Source organism: Rhea americana, unplaced genomic scaffold (assembly GCF_003343005.1).
Source record: "Rhea americana isolate MKP2758 unplaced genomic scaffold, rheAme1 scaffold_117, whole genome shotgun sequence".
NCBI classification, from domain to species: Eukaryota; Metazoa; Chordata; class Aves; order Rheiformes; family Rheidae; genus Rhea; species Rhea americana.
Window position 1 is genome coordinate 2,006,805 of NW_028185228.1, and position 19,040 is coordinate 2,025,844.

Genomic DNA, 19,040 nt, shown 5'->3' on the forward strand with positions numbered 1-19,040 from the left:
GTAGAGAAAGAGGAAAACAGGAATTGAGACCATTAAGGAAAGAAACAGCAAGAGAGTAAAAGAAAAGCTTTGAAGGGTGATGAAGTGTGTTTTGATAGTAATAATTCCAATGCATAAAAATGTAGTAAAACTTCCAAAAGGCTATTTTTATTTTTAAGAAGTTCCACAGTAAATCTAAAGTCAGAAGTCAAAACATTCTTGCTGATCAAATTACAAACATAGATTATATTACATGGATCATTAAAGATCACTAACATTGTCTGCATTGTGGGTATACCACAAATACTCCTTAATGCTCAAAGCTGTAATGTTCTAGGCTCTTTACCACACACACAAAACATCTGGTATCTGATTCTACCCTGAACAGTTTATGACAAAAATGAATGAGACTTGCAACATATTTTAACACAGTATAGAAACCAAAGATGAAGATCTTGTTGGGTGCATTTGGTGTGTATTTTAGTTTAACAAAATTTCACAGTAGGAGTGCCTTTTTTTTTTTTTTTTTTTTTTTTTTTTTTTTTTTTTTTTATTCAGAGTATATTACACATCTACATCACCACCGAAAACACAAAGTGAGAGGTCAAATTCCACTGGCATTTTTCATATCATCACGAAAGGATACAGAGTGAGGATACTACAGTTGTTTGCTGTTGTTTCAGAAATTTCTCACAATTCATTAACACTAAAGACAGCTCATTTTCTGCATGTTCTTTTAGTAAGTTTAAGTATTTCCCATATCTAACACAAAAMATATAAAAAAATATTGTTTAAAGATTGACTATATTTTTAAAAATTCCTAAAAAGCAGAAACTCRTATTTAATAGGACTGTGACAGTTAAACAGTCACAGCACTGTTCTTAACAAATAGTACACTGTAATATATGCATAAGAGCAATGTAGGAAGGACACTCACCAAACATTTGCTACTCCGTTTTACGATTTCCCCACCTTAGAAGTTTTTCCTGTTAAATTTCCCCCCTTAAAAGTTTTAGAGATTGAAGGAGATACAGGGGAGAGCTAAGTAACCATACATTTCCTTCTATGTAACCACATATGATTCATTTTCTTCACACACATTATTTATAATTCCATCTAAAGGTATTTTTTATTAAGTGTAATTACTAGCACCTAAGTTCAAGTATTAATGCTAAAGTTAACAATCTGTGGAAATACAGACACATTAACTTTTCCTTCACCAACGCTCTGCAAATCACCAGCCAGGTAAAACGTGTAACTGGCATATAACTAAGCTTAACTTAACAGAGCCATTAAGAGAAGTAATGTGAGAAGAAAAAGACATGTAACTCAGGATAATGTAATTTTAGCATTAGATCTTACCAACAACTTGCAAGTAGCTCTTACTACAATAATAACCTATATAATTTGCAAAGATAATTAAATTATGTACTAATACCTTTTCATTTTGAGACTTAGAATTCAGTTTCTCAAAGTTGCTCTTTAGGTTTAAATGGTATAAAGCAATGAGTTGATGGATTAAATATCATTAAAGTCGTCCTAAGGAAAAAAAATCAAATAAACTCTAAAAATACACTAGGGAAGTGTTTTAATGCTGTCTACCTGACTGTCATTTCAACACCAAGTTGTTGCACAGATGAAAGGCTTTCATTCTTCACATTTGCATCAGTAGCTAAAACAAAAGAAAAAAAAACATTATTTTTAGTATGATATTAACTGGAAACTAATACAAAGCTTTTTAAATTTATGTATTAATACCAACTTTGAGGAACTGTTTTATATTTTAAAAAGTTTAGTGGTGTTTGCAAAGGATGCATCAAAAACTGGTATTTGACTGCATCCCTCCTTTTTTTTTTTTTTTTTTTTAATAAAAACACTTTCTTTATAAGAAAATGTTCACTTTTTAAATGGTTATCTGTAGCTTTACAATACAACCAGCAACTCTTTCAGATCAGTTTCTTAATGTAAGTTCATCCTTTCTGGCATGGAATTCAGACAAAACAGTATTTTCTGATCTAATTTCTTCCATTCCAGTGGCCTTGAAGTCTCCAAGTGGTAAAGTTAACCTTGTTAACAAGAGTTCTTTACTGTTATGAATCTCACAAAATCCATTTTAAATGCTGAATTAAAAAAAAAAAAAAAAAAAAAAAACTACAAGTATTTCTGTGTATTGTTCTTTCAGACACTAGTACATACCCATTTTGTGCCTTTCTTGAATACAAGAAGTCTAAGCTAGACAATTTAAAAAAACCTGAATTAAAGTAACTTCTCAGTAATATTATCTCAAAAATTCACATTCTAAATGCAAAAGACAAGGCATTCTCTCTCTTGTGTATGTCTCATCAATGTACCATCATCAATGTATCATCTGCATCTCAGAAAAAAATAATTCGATAAACTGTTATCAGTTACAAAGCTGAGGGCTTAAACCCTTAACTTTATTTTTCCTTTTTTCAGACAAAGCACTAATAAAAAAAAATAAAGTGCTAATAAAAATCTAAAATCAAAGTTAGTTTTTTAAAAATTCTAAACACTAACATACTTTGTTAAAAATGAAAATAATAAATATAGCAGCAGAAACCAAAAATATTCATGCAAATGGTTAATGCAAAAATAATAGTTGGAGGAACCAGATCACATATTAACTTGAAACATATTTTCTTCTCTACATCCTTCTCAGATAAAGGAACCAAACTGAAGGATCCCCTAGCTACCCATTTAGGTAAACACTCCACGCTACTAGTAAACAAATAACAGAGACTGAAGCATTATAAAAAATGTTAACTAGTTAGGTGAAGAAATGCCCTGGATCAAGAGAAAAAGATCAAGGAAAATAAAATGTGCCCTGCTCAGATCACATGAGGCAGACTGAATTTTTCTTAAAGAAAACAATACAGCAAAATTACACTTAACAACAAAGCAATAAAATTCAACAGCAGGAATATGAAAAGAAAAGAGAAATCTGTATTATAACTTTAGCAAAATACAGTGATCTAACTGCTACAGATATGATAAACTGACCATGTCCTTTTCAGAAATAACCTTTACAGGTTCTTTGCTGTTCTTTGTACTTACACTGTTCTTTCAGTAAGACTAAGTTATTCAGTAACTTGATAGGATCAAAATAGCAATATTGAATCAAGGACTTTTATTTCCTCTCATGGACAGAAAGTTATATACATTATGCATAGCATACAAAAAAAAAAAAAAAAAAAAAAAAAAAAAAAAAAAAAAAAAAAAAAAAAAAAAGAGTTGAGTGGAACAGTTCGCATCTTTTTCAGGTACTGCTCCAAGCTGTCTGATTACTCATGCAGCAATATTAACTTGCACTCGATTTTTTTCCAGGTTCTTATTTGCAGTTGTGAAGGCCAGAGAGGTATTACATTCTAGACCACATGATGGAGAACAAATTAGGGGCAGTTTGAATGACTAGTGGTTAATTCATTCCCCTCAGCATCGTATTTAACAGCGGGAGAGAGGGAAATGGCACAACGATCTCTACACCAGAAGGAACCCCAGCCTCCATTTCGAGGTGATCCTTCCTTGGCTGCTGAGGTTGGAGCTGGCAGCAGGGTCCTGAGCAACAGCCACAGCACAACTCCTGATCGAGGTCCCTGTTTACAGCAAGCGCTGAATGCTTATCTCCTATTAGCATTAAAAGAACACCACTGATTTAATCGATTTTCACTGCCTTTCTTCTCCACTGTAATAATATCTTAGCTGCAAAGGGGCTTCCCCTTATCACTTTTCCCTTTGATATTTTCTTCTATATTGTGAAAGTACATAATATTAAGAGGGAGTTTGGACTGAGTAACAATGCAATATTACATAGCACCTCCTCAAGGCAAAAACTCTTGCTTTTGTACACCAGAATATATTTCACATAAATATATAGCTCTTTACACCAGGCAGTTCAGTTGCTGCCAATGCACAGTTCAGAAAGGGAACATATAAATTGTAGTCCTTTGTCCTGTGTCAAAAGTCTTGTTTTCCAATTAAAAGAGTAGGAATAGTAGGCTTCAGGAAACTATAAAGTCATTTAGAACACACAAAGGTCTACTTCCTACTGATTAAAAATCAGACTTAGAAACTTTTAAGTTTAAGCTTAGAAAATTATCATCATCAAGTGGGACACTGAAATAGTGCAGGTTACAAATAAAAAGTTAACTAGTAAACTTGCAGGARTATGTTGAATGCACTATTGTAATGATGTCCACATACCTCTAATTTAATACTCTGAGTTCTGAGTTTTTTTTGCAGAAAAGCAAAACTCACCTAACAAATATTTGTCAAYAAACCTGATATAACTACGGCCTTCAAACACAATGGGTTCCAAAACAAAGGTATCAAAAGATCAATTTTCTAAATAAGAATGCCATTTATCCTCAAAGGACAAAGCACAGCTCTGAACACTGAATTAGATGAGGACATGATACAGCATTGTTGTTTTTATTAAATGTAATGAACATCATGCTTTGCCAACTTCTTTTTTATTCATCCAATTCATGGAAAAGATTAATAAAATATGGAACAGTTTTCCCATTTATACTTCACAGATAACAAAAATTCTATGTGAAACATGTTTTAAATTTATAATATAAAACGTGAACTATTGTAAAATGGAAGTTAATCCAAATCATAACAAGTGACTAGAAGGATGTCAAAATTTCATATACTTCTTTAGGAACTCTAACTATTTACAATTAAAAAAAATACATTAGAAATTAGCCTTTGCCTCTCATTCTAAAATGCATAAAATAGCAAAGCAGTAGAGGTGGATGACTTTAAAATATAAAAGCACTCTTCAAATAAGAAATTCATAAGAAATATTGGTATGCCTTCTGTCAATACTTTTTTAAAACATTCACTATTTAATACAATCTTACTCATTCAAAATAGAAATGCTTGCTTTGAAACACCTTTAACAGCCAAAGATTGCCAACTATTATTTGCCAGGCATAACTTTAAACATAAAAAGAAATTAAGGTAATATGCAAAAACTGCAGAACRTTACCTTTTTTTCAATACTTTATTTGTTTATTCCAACTGGATTATCTTCTTTTTTCTAAAACTTGCCTTTTTTCTCTCATCACAAATTCATTTAATCATTTCCCTGGTTTTCAAATCATCTCAAAAGAAGAGCAATACTGATTTCTTTGTCTTATTTTCTAAGTGATTGGAATTTCTTTCTCTTTCCCAGAATGACTGGTATTCTCCCATCAGTGTTTTCCCTTACTCTAAGGTTTTCTTCAATTAGTTAGTCTGAATCAGGCACTCTTAGGTAAGGAATGCTTCACTGCTATTGCCTATCCAGTCTTCATAAATAAGTAGTTCTATGCATCTTGGACAGTTCTACGTGTTCGTTATTCTTCCTGCCGCAAATCAGAGGACCTTCAGGAGAAGTGGGCATTAAATTCTGCTTACAAATCCTTTTCCTTTGTTTCATTTTTCGAGCAAGATCCAGGGATGGAAAGGAATTTGAAGGTTTTTATCTTTTATCAGTAGGAAATGATAAATGGAGTACTGTGGTCTCATAGGTCTTCCTGCGAAAAKGAATACTCTCAGAGATGGTAAATGTCAAAAGGGATTAGAAGATGAATGGAAGGAACAAAGGGACAATCTTTAAAGCAATCTCATGGTTTTCTTGCTTTCCCATCTTCAAGGTCATGGGATTAGACTGATCATTCSTACTAACCCTGATTATGCCTATTTCAAGTGTCTCAGTGGGCARTACTTCTCAAAAAGTTTTGTAGTATTCAGGAGCACAAAAAAGAACATCCCAGAAAGCATGACATACAAAAGCAATTAAGTAGTAGTATTAAACCCAATCAACAACTACAGCTGTAGCTGTGAGGCTGCAGATGCTGTGGAGTAAGTTATTTAGGTAGCAAACACAGGCCAGTAATATTCTTGTTTAACCCAGGCTTTAATACATCAGCTTATTTTACTTTACAATTCATCTAAAAGATTGTTTTCTTATCCATTTTCCCTCCTACCTTGAAGGAGCTTTTTATGGTTAAGTCAGCAGATGGACAATATTGTTTTCATACTGAAATAACTGGATGCAGAGCTCAAATAATTCTAAAATTAAAGACTGATTTCCAAATGTCACAGTGTATTTCCTAAAACATCTACAGTTACAGTTTACTTCCCTATTTAACTGCTCTCACCACCTCAAAGAAATGATTTGTTTCCCTTTCATAGTAAATAGAAAAAAAGACTAAAGCTTTTGCTCACATTTTTTTTCCCACTACTTCTTGGTGCCCAGGTCAAATATTTCTATGGCTGTRTACATAACCTTTGCACAACTGTTAACATTTTAATTATGGTAAAAAAAATTAATTTTCTTCTTAGAGATGACCATGTTAATAATAACATAACAGTAGTTTCTGAACATCCAATGATGGTCAGAGGTATCTGCATAATTATTGCAGGTGCTTCAAAAATCTTTATGGTATGTAATTATTTTTGCTATCAGATGTCTAACCKTAGACTTCGCACATATAAACGGAAATTAAGAAAATGAAAATTTAATCATATTTTCATTTAACTAAAAGACAGCTTTTTTTTTTTTTTTACTTGCAGCTTTTCTTCTTCAAGAGACGTCTAAACATTGAAACTGTAGCTAGACAGGTGCCCAAGCTATTAGCATAAGCCCTTATGTTTCCTCAATATCTATCCTCTCTCCTTCTGATGACCTTCTAAAGGGTTTCTATTCTAAAACGTTACTTGGAGTTGGGGGAGAGCAGAAGTCATACATTTCTCACTATTTTCTCTTCTGCCATTTTACTATTGTTCTTCAATGGTGGCCTCTCCTCCACCAAGCCCCTCATCTAGACCACATCCAACCGGCTGAATCTCATATTCATTGCTTGAATTGTCTATAAAAAATTCCCTTTCAAAAAAAACCCCATATTCTTATTGTTGGGATTAAACCGTAAATGAAGAGACAAAATGAATATAGGATCTGAGAATACATGCTGGAGAAGGCTTTTCACTACTCATCAGAGCTAGTTAATCTCAAATGCAATTCCACCTTGTCTATTAAAAGTAATTTACGTCATCAAATAGATTTCTTGTGCTAATAGTGTAAAATCTGAACATTCATATCTAGAACTTGCTCTCTGAGCAATGGTCACCATAAATATTCAAATCATGTTTGGAAACAATATTCCTAAGGAAGAATCACGTTTTCAGTCCAATTATTTTTTTTTTATTTTAAAAAAATACAAACTGGCAACAGGTAAAATGCCTTTCTTAATAGTATCTTCAAAGTGGGTACCCGTCTTTAAAGAGATGTACTSATCAAATGATGCAGGAGAAAGGGAAGAATGCCCTTCTTTCTCCTTCAGCACACTGAAGGGTGTACATTTGGGGTGTAGTCCTGCGTTTTTCATCTGTTACTCCCTCTAAGAAGCCCTACACTGACAGCTTCCCATTTAAGAACGTCATATCCCTACCACACAATGGCTGTTTTAAGATTACAGTAAATTTCAGTTCCTTGTCATCCTACTGCAGCTAGGCATCAATGATTTGGCTTTCAATTATTATGTTTTATTTTTAAGAAAAAGTAAATTGGAAAGTATTAATTGTGATAGACAGAGTTCATTAACATTTAATGCTCATATTATATGTGTTTTTATTCCCATCTGAATCCATATCAGAGCAGTATCATTGCTGTTAGCAGAAAGTAAACTTCAAGAAAGATTTGTGTTACTGTTCAGAATTAAATATTGCAGCTGCATAGTGGCTTATCAGTCATTTTTCCTTCTTYCTTATCTTGCAAATGATAACAACCCGAACTAATTTGATTTTTCCATATTTGCAAATTTTATAATAGACTGAAATCCTGAGGGATTCCAGAGCAGACAGATGACTGTGTTATTCTAATTACAACTACCTACAGGTTTAGAAAGCTGTCATATTTTAAGATAATCTATTTCTCATTTCAAGAAACATGATAAACACTTAGTATCTATGCTTTGTACTCAATTTACTTTCATGAAAATTGTGGCTTCTCTTCATTAAAATTAAACAGCTGTTCTTCAGTCCCTCAGATCCCAAATTTATTCAAGAGAGAGAATGGTGGACATAYGGACTTGTCCAGTGTGTGTTCTGCTTACCTGGATCTGGGGCTAGGAGATGCATCTAGAATATGGCTTACCTTCTAACAACTCATTAGCTACTACCTAAACCAGCAAGATATCTCTACTGTAAGAACAGTTTCAGAAGTTAGCTTAAAATAGAAAGATGCTGTGAAGTAACATGGCATGTAAGAATTAACTGTGGTGCTTGGAGAAATTCCCACCTTCAGAAATGCTGGAAAAAATCCTTAAATATATATATATATATATAAATTTAGCCAATCATTATTTAAACACTGAGAGAATGAGAAACCTAATTTTAAGAAAAGAAAATTAAAGAAAAGTAAGTCTCATAAATATTTGAGCACATTTTGTTTGTCCCTTCTGTACAAACACAGGAAGCGTGAGTACAGACTTTGGGTCTCAAAGTATATTCCCATTTTTATAGCAATGCCACACAACGCTTTATTATGTAAAAAAGAAACTGCAATGAGTGTAATTCAGCTACACAAATGACTCTTACAGGCAAGCCCTTTAAATCTTCCAGGGTGGAGTATAATCATAGATTGTACATAACCAGATTTTTGTTTCACTTAATGTTAATCATCATGACTTCACTGGTCTAAACTAGTCTTCATGGACAACACTCACTGCGATACCTGCCTGAAAAATGTGCTGAGAAATTTTATTTACTATTATCCTATAAAACTTGAAATAGAACCAAGTTGAAACATATTCTGCTTGACTGAACAGTGTTTCCTGGACTGAGAACTCTTCTCCAAAAGAATCTCTGACAATGGTGTTGCTGACAGGGAAAGAAAACACAAAAGGAACACATGCCCCTTACCTACATTTCATCAGTGTTTTGACCATCAGAATATTGGTTATCTTAGATAACGTCTCTCGCTCTCTCATTTCCAAACTTGTCTTCACTAAAACACATGGAACCTCAAGAGTATTTGCAAATGAAAACCATTTATCTCCTGTATCTATTCTTAGGGACTTTCAGTTCTAAAAAATGAATTTAATGCCTATGATTATTATAGGATTTCCAAACCTTGTGTTTCTTCAAGACTAACAGTATGTTTTAGATGAACCTTGCCTTCTTACTCTTTCTTTTTATCTAGAAAGAATAGTAATTCCTTCTAGTTAGAAAAAATGAGAAGAAATTGAATTTCTCACCTGAATAGATACAAGTTAATTTTTCTTCCAGTCAACAGTAAACTCATCAAGAAAGGCAGTTTCATTCATCCAGGAATTAACTGCAAATTCAAGTCAAAACTACAGAGTGTAGTGGTTGCTGCCACCCCCATTATATGCTTCACAGTTAAGTCACAGATCAGTGAAATAGAAGACCCAGATTCGACCTTCCTGCACTTGTTTTAAATCCTAGGTTGGAAACAGGTTGAAAATGGATTGGAACTAAGGTTCTCCACTCTTAAGTGAACAGAGTATGGAGAACTCCCCCCTCCCCTATATTAGAGCTCTTTCACACTGAAGTAAGCACTGAGCCATTAAGGTTAGGTAAGGGCAAGATGCTCTGGTTTGCTGGACAATACAAGGTTGGATATTAGTTGTTACCCCYTTCTCCAGCTAGTTTTTGTCTTGTTTATACAAGGCAGAAGAGTTCTAATGGGAAAGACTAAGATAACCTTGATAAACTAGGTCTGTTGGGTTCTCCAAAGAAACAGAGTATGTGCATCCCCCACAACAGAAAAGGAAACTGAACCTGGGCCTTCCATAGTGCTGGAGAGTGGGTGATGCTCTGAACTACGACCTTAAGAGATGCAGAGGGGAACCAGAGGGGCACTCTAGGTGTCAGCCAATGTTATGAAGACATGAGGAGGGCTTTTAAAGGAATCATCCGAGTCATTACTTGAATTGAGAAATGTCAGAAATACACAAATACCAAGTTTTATGAGGCCATGAAGAGATTTTTGTTGCTTGTTGTGCTTTCTGAGAAGCTGAAACCTAAGTGACAAACTGACACAGGTCACAAAAGAACTCTTGATATGTATGGTTTAGAGGAATGCTGGAATTCAATTTTTATAAGAACTGAAATTTCAAGGAGAAAGTACATAGTAGTAGAAGAATAGGCACTTCAGCAACTCCATAAGCAAAGGGAGAGATTCTCAAGTAAAATTAAGACTACTCCATTAGCAAGCTTTCAGCAGGTAGATGGCTAAAGGCAAGACCCCTACATAAAAGAAAAAAAAAAAGTAATCTAAATTACTAAAGGGATTTTATGCTTTGAAACTTCAAAGGCAAGTCTGAAGTTCCCAAGGACACTGCATTTGCATTCTATGAATGTGCCAATAAAGTTACAGTATAAATGCCAGGCTTTCCCCAAAGTGGGTTTGATTCTTCAGCATTAATGGGAGAATGAGTACTATAAACGACTAAACCACAAACTTGGAGAACAGTCCTGGGCAGACAGTAAGGAACAAAACTGTATTTTTGAGTAGATATTAAAAAATACTTTTAAATCTTCTCATTTTGTAAGATTTTTCAAATATTAACATTTATGACTTTACATTCAGAATAAATTAACTTTATTATTCATCCTTTATTCTTGACTGTAAGCAGCACCTCTGTGAGAAGCTTACACTTGTTACTCTGTTCCTTCAACTGATGCATTGTTTTTAATACATAACCAATGTATCTGGCATACTTTTGGGGTGATCATACATTATGAGGCTCTCAATAAATCTGACCGATTGCTGATGTCATCTTAAATATTTACGCCATCAACTACACAGATCATTCTATAATAGGTGTCAACAAATACTTTAAATCATATCCTCACCTATCTCTGTCTCTTCATTGCCCATACAGAAATAAGAAAAGATAACACTAATAATTATCTGTACTATTTGCTCAAGTACACTATCCTTTCCTCCAAAACAAGGTATATCCCATCAGTTAAGTAATGAATTTCTGAGCTGTTAGCGAACATTTTCAACAACCTCAAAAATGTTACAGGTAAATTTAAAAGAAAAGTAATTGAAATATGAAGAGGCTGCAAGGTAATGAATTATTAGAAAACTGACCTTTATAGTCTGCAGTGCTGAAATAACAATCCGATGGGCTTTCAGAAAGATGTGACACAAACTTTTCAATTAATTCTGCCAAAACTACAAAAAGCAAAAACTCATTAAAATATTAGAGGCAATGAACAAAATACAAAACTACATTACTTTAGAAGATGACAATATGCGAATAAAGCAATCTGAATAGCTGCATGTTTATTTGTGCTTTTATGGGGGAACAATTCAAAACTTGCATTGTCCTTTTGCATTCCTAATTTAAATTAAATTTAATAGTTTTATTGAGAATATGTTCARTGTAAGCTGAAAGGGAATCATATATTATCTTTATATCCTCCAAGGATTACTTCAGAATTTGTTACATAGTATCAATATAAAATGAAAACTAACTATAATTAAGATGCAGTATCTTATCCCATTTGTCTCTGTGTGCGTAGACAGGAAAGCAAAAATTTTCTACACCAATAAAAGTTAATGAACTTTTAAATGCTGTTTCCAAGAAACAATATAAAATTGCCTATGCCATCACAAGATAAAAATTACACACTTAAAATGAAGTGATAGGATAATTTCCTTTGGGACAGTCTATGTTTTATAATGACCATAAAGTTTTTGATTCCTGCCAATGGAAGCTCTAAGTCTACAGTTACTGCACAGATAAGCCAGATGMTGAAATCTGGTCTTTATACAAGAAATCAGATCTCTAAGAAATCGTATCTCCCATCTTAACAGAGTATTAACTAGGAAACTCTTTCACAACTCTCAGTGAAAAATCACTGGTCCTAATCCTTGATCCTGTAAGTCTGATACTTCGGCAACTGAACACAGCATCTCACAGATTCAAACAAAAGGATTGCATATATGTATTGCACAGAGGAAGTCCATACTGAGATGACCCATATTAAAATTCAAGAAAGGAATAATTAATACTTTTTATAAGTAAATGCTATCCCAAGACAGCTGCATGATAAATTGAATTTAAAAATCAGTGGTGCCAACTTTCTTTTCACAACAATCCGAAGCAGCATTAGGGAGTAATTAGAGTAGTCACCTTCAGGATTTCCTGTCTTCAGTTTGCATGCTATAAATTCCTTGGCTGTTTTTTATTATCATTATTATTATACCTCAGTGTAACAAGTCTCAAGCTGTACTGTCTTAGTCTCTGTTCGCCTGTTCCTGCACATAATCTTCATGCAGCCACATGTAGTTCTGTTGTGTTTAAGCCAGATAATTTCACTAAACCATTTTAGATGGTAGCTGTACAAACGGTCATAGCAGTACGAGTAAGGCATAGCAATCTACGGTGGAAGTGGCAATGGAAAAAGACATAAAACTCTGGAACTAGCCTTCCYGACATGAAAATTAACATAGGAGACTGCAGTGCAAGCTATTTTGTGTGTGAGGAGGAAGACACAGTATCAGCTCTGTCTGCAGTCTGATGCCTGTTRTGCGGGAAAAATAATGAAGAAAAATATCATAAAGATAGTAATCTAGCTTCCTCCAATCACTTTAAGCTAACATATTGAAATTAAATCATGACTTTTCCTGATTAGTTACTGAAAATACTTACAGGAATATATTATTTGTCTAACTGTAGGAACAAACTCACACAACCATTTCAGAGTCACGAATTAGTCCAAGAAGTGTTCAGAAGTTTGAATTTTGGTGTTATTGTTTTAACGGAGGATGGGGGATGATGCAGTTGTTCACTACAACAGCTAAACATAGTTTACAGTTTAAGCAGCCAACTCCAACAGTAATAAAATTAATTTTGCATTGCAAAACACTACTTTATAAACACAAGAAGGAATGTTTTGGTAAATCAAAACAAATAAATTATGCACATAAATTTCGTTCTTTCACTTTATGGGTAGAAGAAGCTGCTAATTAAATAACTTTTTTAAACATGCCTCTAATAAACCAATTGGATTAGCAAAAAGCAACTTATTTTAAAGAATAACAGTTTATTCACAAAAATAAATATCAGAATAAATGACCTTTTTACAACCTTAGAAAAAAAGTTTACACTTGGAAAGGTAAACTGCACTGAAGAATTAGTTGCAGAGACCCCTTCAAAAAATGGTATCATTTTCTGTAGGAGTATGGGAAAGTTACTGCTGTTGTTGCAATACTTTAGGCACTCTGAAAATGTAACATATGTCTTTGAAACCAGGCTGTGTCAAAAGCTTCCCTCATCCCACTCTCTTCTAAGGATTCCAAAGAAATTTTTCAGTGCAGATTAAAATGTTGATTAACTTTTATAGAATAGTATAAATATATGCCAAAATTTTTGTCCTTACTTACTTTTACATTCTGGAGACAAATAGGCTAACTAATATGCTTAGTGGAATCTGGTCCACAAACAACATAGTAAGTATTTGTGCAAGTAAATAACCAAAAAACCTCACTGAACTAGAGCTATAGATAGCAAAAAGTAGAAGTTAAGCTTAAACTTTGCAAACAGATATATGTTCAGCGCATGACTGCTCATATTCAGATTACTAAAATACTCCATGCTGTAATAACAAACAGGAGCAATATTAAAAGAATAAAGTACWGCATAATTCACAAAATTTAAAATCGAGTCAGAGTGTGTTCCCTTTTTTGTTGGAAGATATCCACATGCTTGACTTAACAGGGAAATATTTCAGTTCAGTGCTTGAATTAMTGGGAGAAGTGATAACTGTTAAGCAATTTTTTTAAACTCAAGCACAAAACTGATTTCCACCATTTGAAAGTATTTATCTAAATGTCCATCAGGATCTCCAAAAGCTTTTAATCAAGTTTGAGAAAAGAAAGGACTTGTAAGTGGAGTGTATCAAAACAAATTTGGCTAATATATGAACAGAGGTTTTTCACAAGACAACCTCTTCCAAGAGAGTATTCATGTGAAATGACAACTAGTTGTTCTAGATTATTTTTTGTGTTTAAATACTAAGTCAGTTAGCTTTTATTTACATACTTTCTGAAATGTTTATGAAGATGGAAACTGACTCAGTGATTTTTCATTCAACTGAAAAAGTATACAAATCAAATTCAGAAAAGTTCATCGTAAAATAACATCAGGACTGTTGTAGCAGCACTCATCATTCATAAAGAATGAACACACAAAAGCCAAGTAATCTAAATTGCTTTCAAACAGTGTAACAGTACTGATCAAAAAACAAAACAAAACAAAACAAAAAACAAACAAAAAAAACCCCACATGTGATTCTAACTGTTAATAAGTAGCCACTAGGAGAGGTTACCTGTACCTACGCTTTGAAGGGTTTAAGCCAGAAAGGTCAAGAACTACAAGGTGCCACTAGAGAGCTGCTTTATGTTTAGTAACAAAAGCATCAGAATTTTTTAGATCTTCTAATGTAAACAGTGTTACTAGATCATATTCTGTACCAATTCTCAGATGCTTCAAAGGAGTTTAATTCACATAAAGAAACGAACAGGAAAAAAAAAGCACCTCTCAAGAGTTAACAGCAGTCTTTCAGGACTTGTATTAGAGACTACAAATTCAAGAGTGAAAATCTTGAACAGTTAGTTTCTTTTTCTAAGAGCAGTGTCAGAAATTTTTAACTCCATCAACTTCTATTTATCAAATCTGCAAAAAACATTGTAATTCTTTTTTTAATGTCAACAATAGGGAGGCTCTTTTTTAATTCCCAGGATCAGTGGGAGAGATTTTCAATTATTATACACCGAAATGGTAAAGGAACCATCTGYATTCTCTTTAAGAAAACAACATATTATAACACAGTATCTTCCTTATTAATGGAAAACAATCCTTTCAAATTCAACGCTAATAAAATAGTGTGATCTTCATTCACATGTGTGCACATTCACATGCACTTAAAATGCATAAAAAATACTCATTTGGAAGTTATTCTAGAATGGTTTGGAAGACAGAAAAAGGAAATCTGGATTTGTAATTTTTCTTCCTAGATGACTGGAGACACTTACTGTTTCATTTTAATTCTGAAGCAAGTCTCCTTCAAAAATCAAGCAAAAAAATTTCATGGATACCTTTCTTGCTTACTTTTACTCTCAATTGTTCCACTTCAGCTGGAAACAGTTATTCAGAAGAAACTCTAATGTCCTCCTTTYGGGTTAACAAATTCTAATGGTTCTCTTTAAATTCCTAATTCTACCTTCTGATACCTCCAGTAAAGTCGCATAAAATAACCTACACAAGCTTTGAGGCTGCGTATAGCCTACTACAAAGCATTAAAGGAATAGATTTCCATTTTCTTTTTCTAAGTCACATATTTTAAACTTATGTTCTGCTTTTATATAAAAGTATGTTATGTCAACAAATAATTCCTTTTGTTTGTAGGAAAACAGACTAACAATTTTCAACATTAAGTTCATATAATCCAAGAAGATATCTGTCCAGAAAATATGCCGCATTCAAATAAATTGATTTTGCAAAGACTAAATTATTTGTGCTTCACAATGTGCAACATTCTAAAAAAACGCTCAGTGGATTACTAGTTCTGTAAGAAACACAGAAGAGAAGTAAACATACACTTTTGGCTAGAAAAATCTAGATTCTTTAAAATGCTTTCCTCACTTTTCTTATAGCAGCAGAAGTTCATATAAAGTATATTCAGTGTTTCAACTTACAAATCTCCATTTGTTTACCTATTTTACAGCACTCTTTCTTTCTGCATAAATACAGCATTGTGGATGTATATAGTGTACACAATAAACATATATACATTATAAACAAATACATGCATAYTCTGTCTACACACACACATTCCTCCAAATGGAAGGTAAAAGCTCTGACTAAATTATAATCATCCAAGTACAAACACAAATTCAGTTCATACAGGTAATGAGAACAGAAAATTCAAAGAATTTTGAAAATTTCAAAAATTATGATCTTTAACTTATACATGTGACAAGTTTATTAATTATTTTTATACTGAATTAGTTCCCCTATAAATGACTTCTTTAGGCCTTAAAATTTTCATTTGGCTTCACAGGTTATGGTAAAATTCAGATCTCTTATACAAAACACACATGCTGTGTTACCTTGATCCCACATAAAATATATTTCCTCAGCCTGACTGTCAGTTGTATTGATTGGTATTCTAAAGAATTTACAGGGAGGTCTTTGAAATATGTAAGCAAAAGATCCGACTATGTACTGAGCATCTTCTATAATCAAATTCTTAAAGAACTGCAAGTCAGCATTTTCTGAAAGCACATAGTTTCTTCACTGCTATACAACTTTATCTTRTAAGTTATTAAGTTTGATTTCCAGAGATTTATATCACATGGGTAATTGTTGCTTTTGCTTTGTTATGATTCCGTTAAAACAACAAACCTAACAACGCTGCAGCACAAGCTCACTATTCATTAGGAAATACACACAGAAAAGAAGAAAAACCTGAATGAATGGATACTTTGATATTTGTTAAGGCTTCATTTTGAAAACATCCACCTAAATTGGCTATTCATAGCATTTATTTTCCCCTTTAAAGTCATTCACTGATATGTGGGAAGTGTTTATCTTTTCTCTCAGGTTCTCCTTTCCACTTTCTGAGTATCATAATCATAGACCTTTACAAGACCCGAACAAAACACTTTGAGCCCTCTTCTTCTGTCACATTTTGCACAAAACAACCAGCACCTTTARAAGTTACACACAGGGATGATGGGTGTAGAGAGATATAAATAGAACATGAGGGAAAAATCTTATTTTCATAGGAAAATCACATTGAAATAATTCTCATAATCAACAAACTATAAAGATAATTCTCAATGAAATATTAAAAAACAGTTCCTTCTAAAGACATTGTTTGCTTTGTTTTATTTAAATCAATAAGCAATACTCACTCGTTCCAGTGATGATATCAGGTTTGGCTTTCATGACTTTACAGAACTGTTTTCTACAGTTTTCTGTCCAATCACTTCGTTTATCTGGATTTTTTAAAAGTGATAGGAGCTTATCCAAATCATTATCTAGAATAAAAGAATGAGCATCATTCTGTAACAGCATTTTTTTTTTTTAAAATATGCTAAGTAATAAAAAGCTGTAAATTACAAACTACCATTGGGATGTAGCAGATGCATTCAGGAATCAGAAACCATTTCAGAGAAGAACAGATGTAGCTGAAAGCCTCRTCATTGCCTAGTATTCTGGCAGCCCTCAAACGTCAGGAAGAAAAGACCAATAAAGTATCCCTTATTCTATGACAACTACACTGGAGAAGTTTTTAGGCCTAAAGCTGATGGCATTACGCTTTATATAGAAAATGAATGTTCATTTTACTTACTTGTATGGTTTTGAACACGTAAGATGTTCCTGAGCACATCTTCTACAACCCATATATTTTATAATCCCCTCGTCCCCAAACARTAAGAGGTGAAAACTTATTTTAAATAAAATAGTTTGATATTTCCACATAATTTCATGACTCAGAATAAAAAAGGGTGGAGGAATGGGAGAAATCAAAAGCTTCACAGAACAGCATCGAATTCATAAGAAAACTGAAGTGGCAGCACTACTCTGTTGAACATGAAATGAAGCATGATTGATGGCAAGGTAACAGTGCTCCAAGGAAAATTCTATAAGCAGGTTTCCCTCAGATGCCTCTAGTCTGGACAGATGATAAACCTTCAGATTGCTATGCATACACATCAAGTAAATTTGGGGAAAAAATATTGAGTTGCCCATGCTATGAGAACTTTTATACTAGCTTGATGATCTCTAGAATTTCCCAGATTAACCCAACTCAAAATGGAGACACATAGTTACATAAGTTTACTTTTGCTGTCACTGAAATGCATCCTAATGAACTTACAAGTTCTCTTTATTCACAGTACTCATAAAAACTTCTTAGAATTTCACATTGCRCACTCTAAAGATTCTAGGGACACCAGCACGCTCCACCTGAGGGCCACAGGCCCTTCTTGGTGTTGTCAGAAGCTGAAAGAATTTAATTCAGACATTTTATAACTTATGAACATGTGACTCTGTACTACTAAAACAGGGTCTTTTGGTAGAATGCTGTTACATGAGAGGCAAAAATATTATATCAGATAATATCTTTCATTATGAGTTCAGTTTGGTTATAAAACAAATTTGTGCAACTGTTTTACCAAAAAGTCTCTATGAAAGAATCCTTTTTAACACAAATAAAGAGTTTCAAAGATAGCTCCTTGCTGTTATTTTCACCTTGTTATTAAAACTATATTCTCTTTCCTATACAATAGGGAGATATGCCTTCAAGATTAAAACCAGCACTGATGTAATAACAAAAGGAGAGTAAGTATGTTCTCTTCTCTAAAAAATGTTTTTTCTCCCTCTACTTTCTACAAAGCTAGAGGAAATTAAACATATTTTACCACTTTTCTAGAATATAGTATCACAGGCTAAGGCAGTAGATTTCATAACTAGCTAAGTCTAGGAGGAGCTTGAAAAYAGGAGAACTACAGTGACAAATATAAAATCAGCATGTAAGGTTGGCTTTCAATGATTGTTCTTAGAATCACAAAAATTCTCTTTGAACTAAACATCTGCAAGTAAAATTTCTGTCTTGGAATTCGGACTAAACAATAAACACAAGCAAGTTAGCTTGACACATGATGGCACAGCATACCAGGTAATCTATGCTGCATACATATACTTTGTCAGAAAAGAGAAGATAATTTCTTCCCATATGCACAGTTTGTTAGAAATGGAATCAATAAGGAAGTCTCTTCTCAGGCTATTTGGTTCCCAGAACACTTAAGGCTGCTAGGATTCCTGCATCACTGACAGCTRCCCTGGTGGAAAAGTTCCAGGACAATCCTGAAAGATAACAAAAACTTTTTGTTTCCCCAATAAAACAGAACCTGAGAATTTCTTACTTGCATTCTTCCTTCCTTTGGCACAATACAGAACATTTTTTCTGCCTGTCAATTTTTATTTTTTTTATTTTTAATT

General features: G+C 33.3%; 1 protein-coding gene across 1 annotated transcript in view; it reads right to left on the bottom strand.

Moving 5' to 3' along the window:
• TBC1D32 (TBC1 domain family member 32) overlaps positions 1-19,040 on the bottom strand; it is an 82,608-nt gene that overhangs the window by 7,975 nt on the left and 55,593 nt on the right. Inside the window, exons 27-30 of the mRNA XM_085318612.1 lie at positions 16,949-17,074; positions 11,114-11,197; positions 1,582-1,651; positions 626-741 (exon numbers count right to left, since the gene is read on the bottom strand). Coding sequence (XP_085174738.1) covers positions 626-741; positions 1,582-1,651; positions 11,114-11,197; positions 16,949-17,074 — 396 coding nt within the window. The remainder of the gene's footprint in view (positions 1-625; positions 742-1,581; positions 1,652-11,113; positions 11,198-16,948; positions 17,075-19,040) is intronic.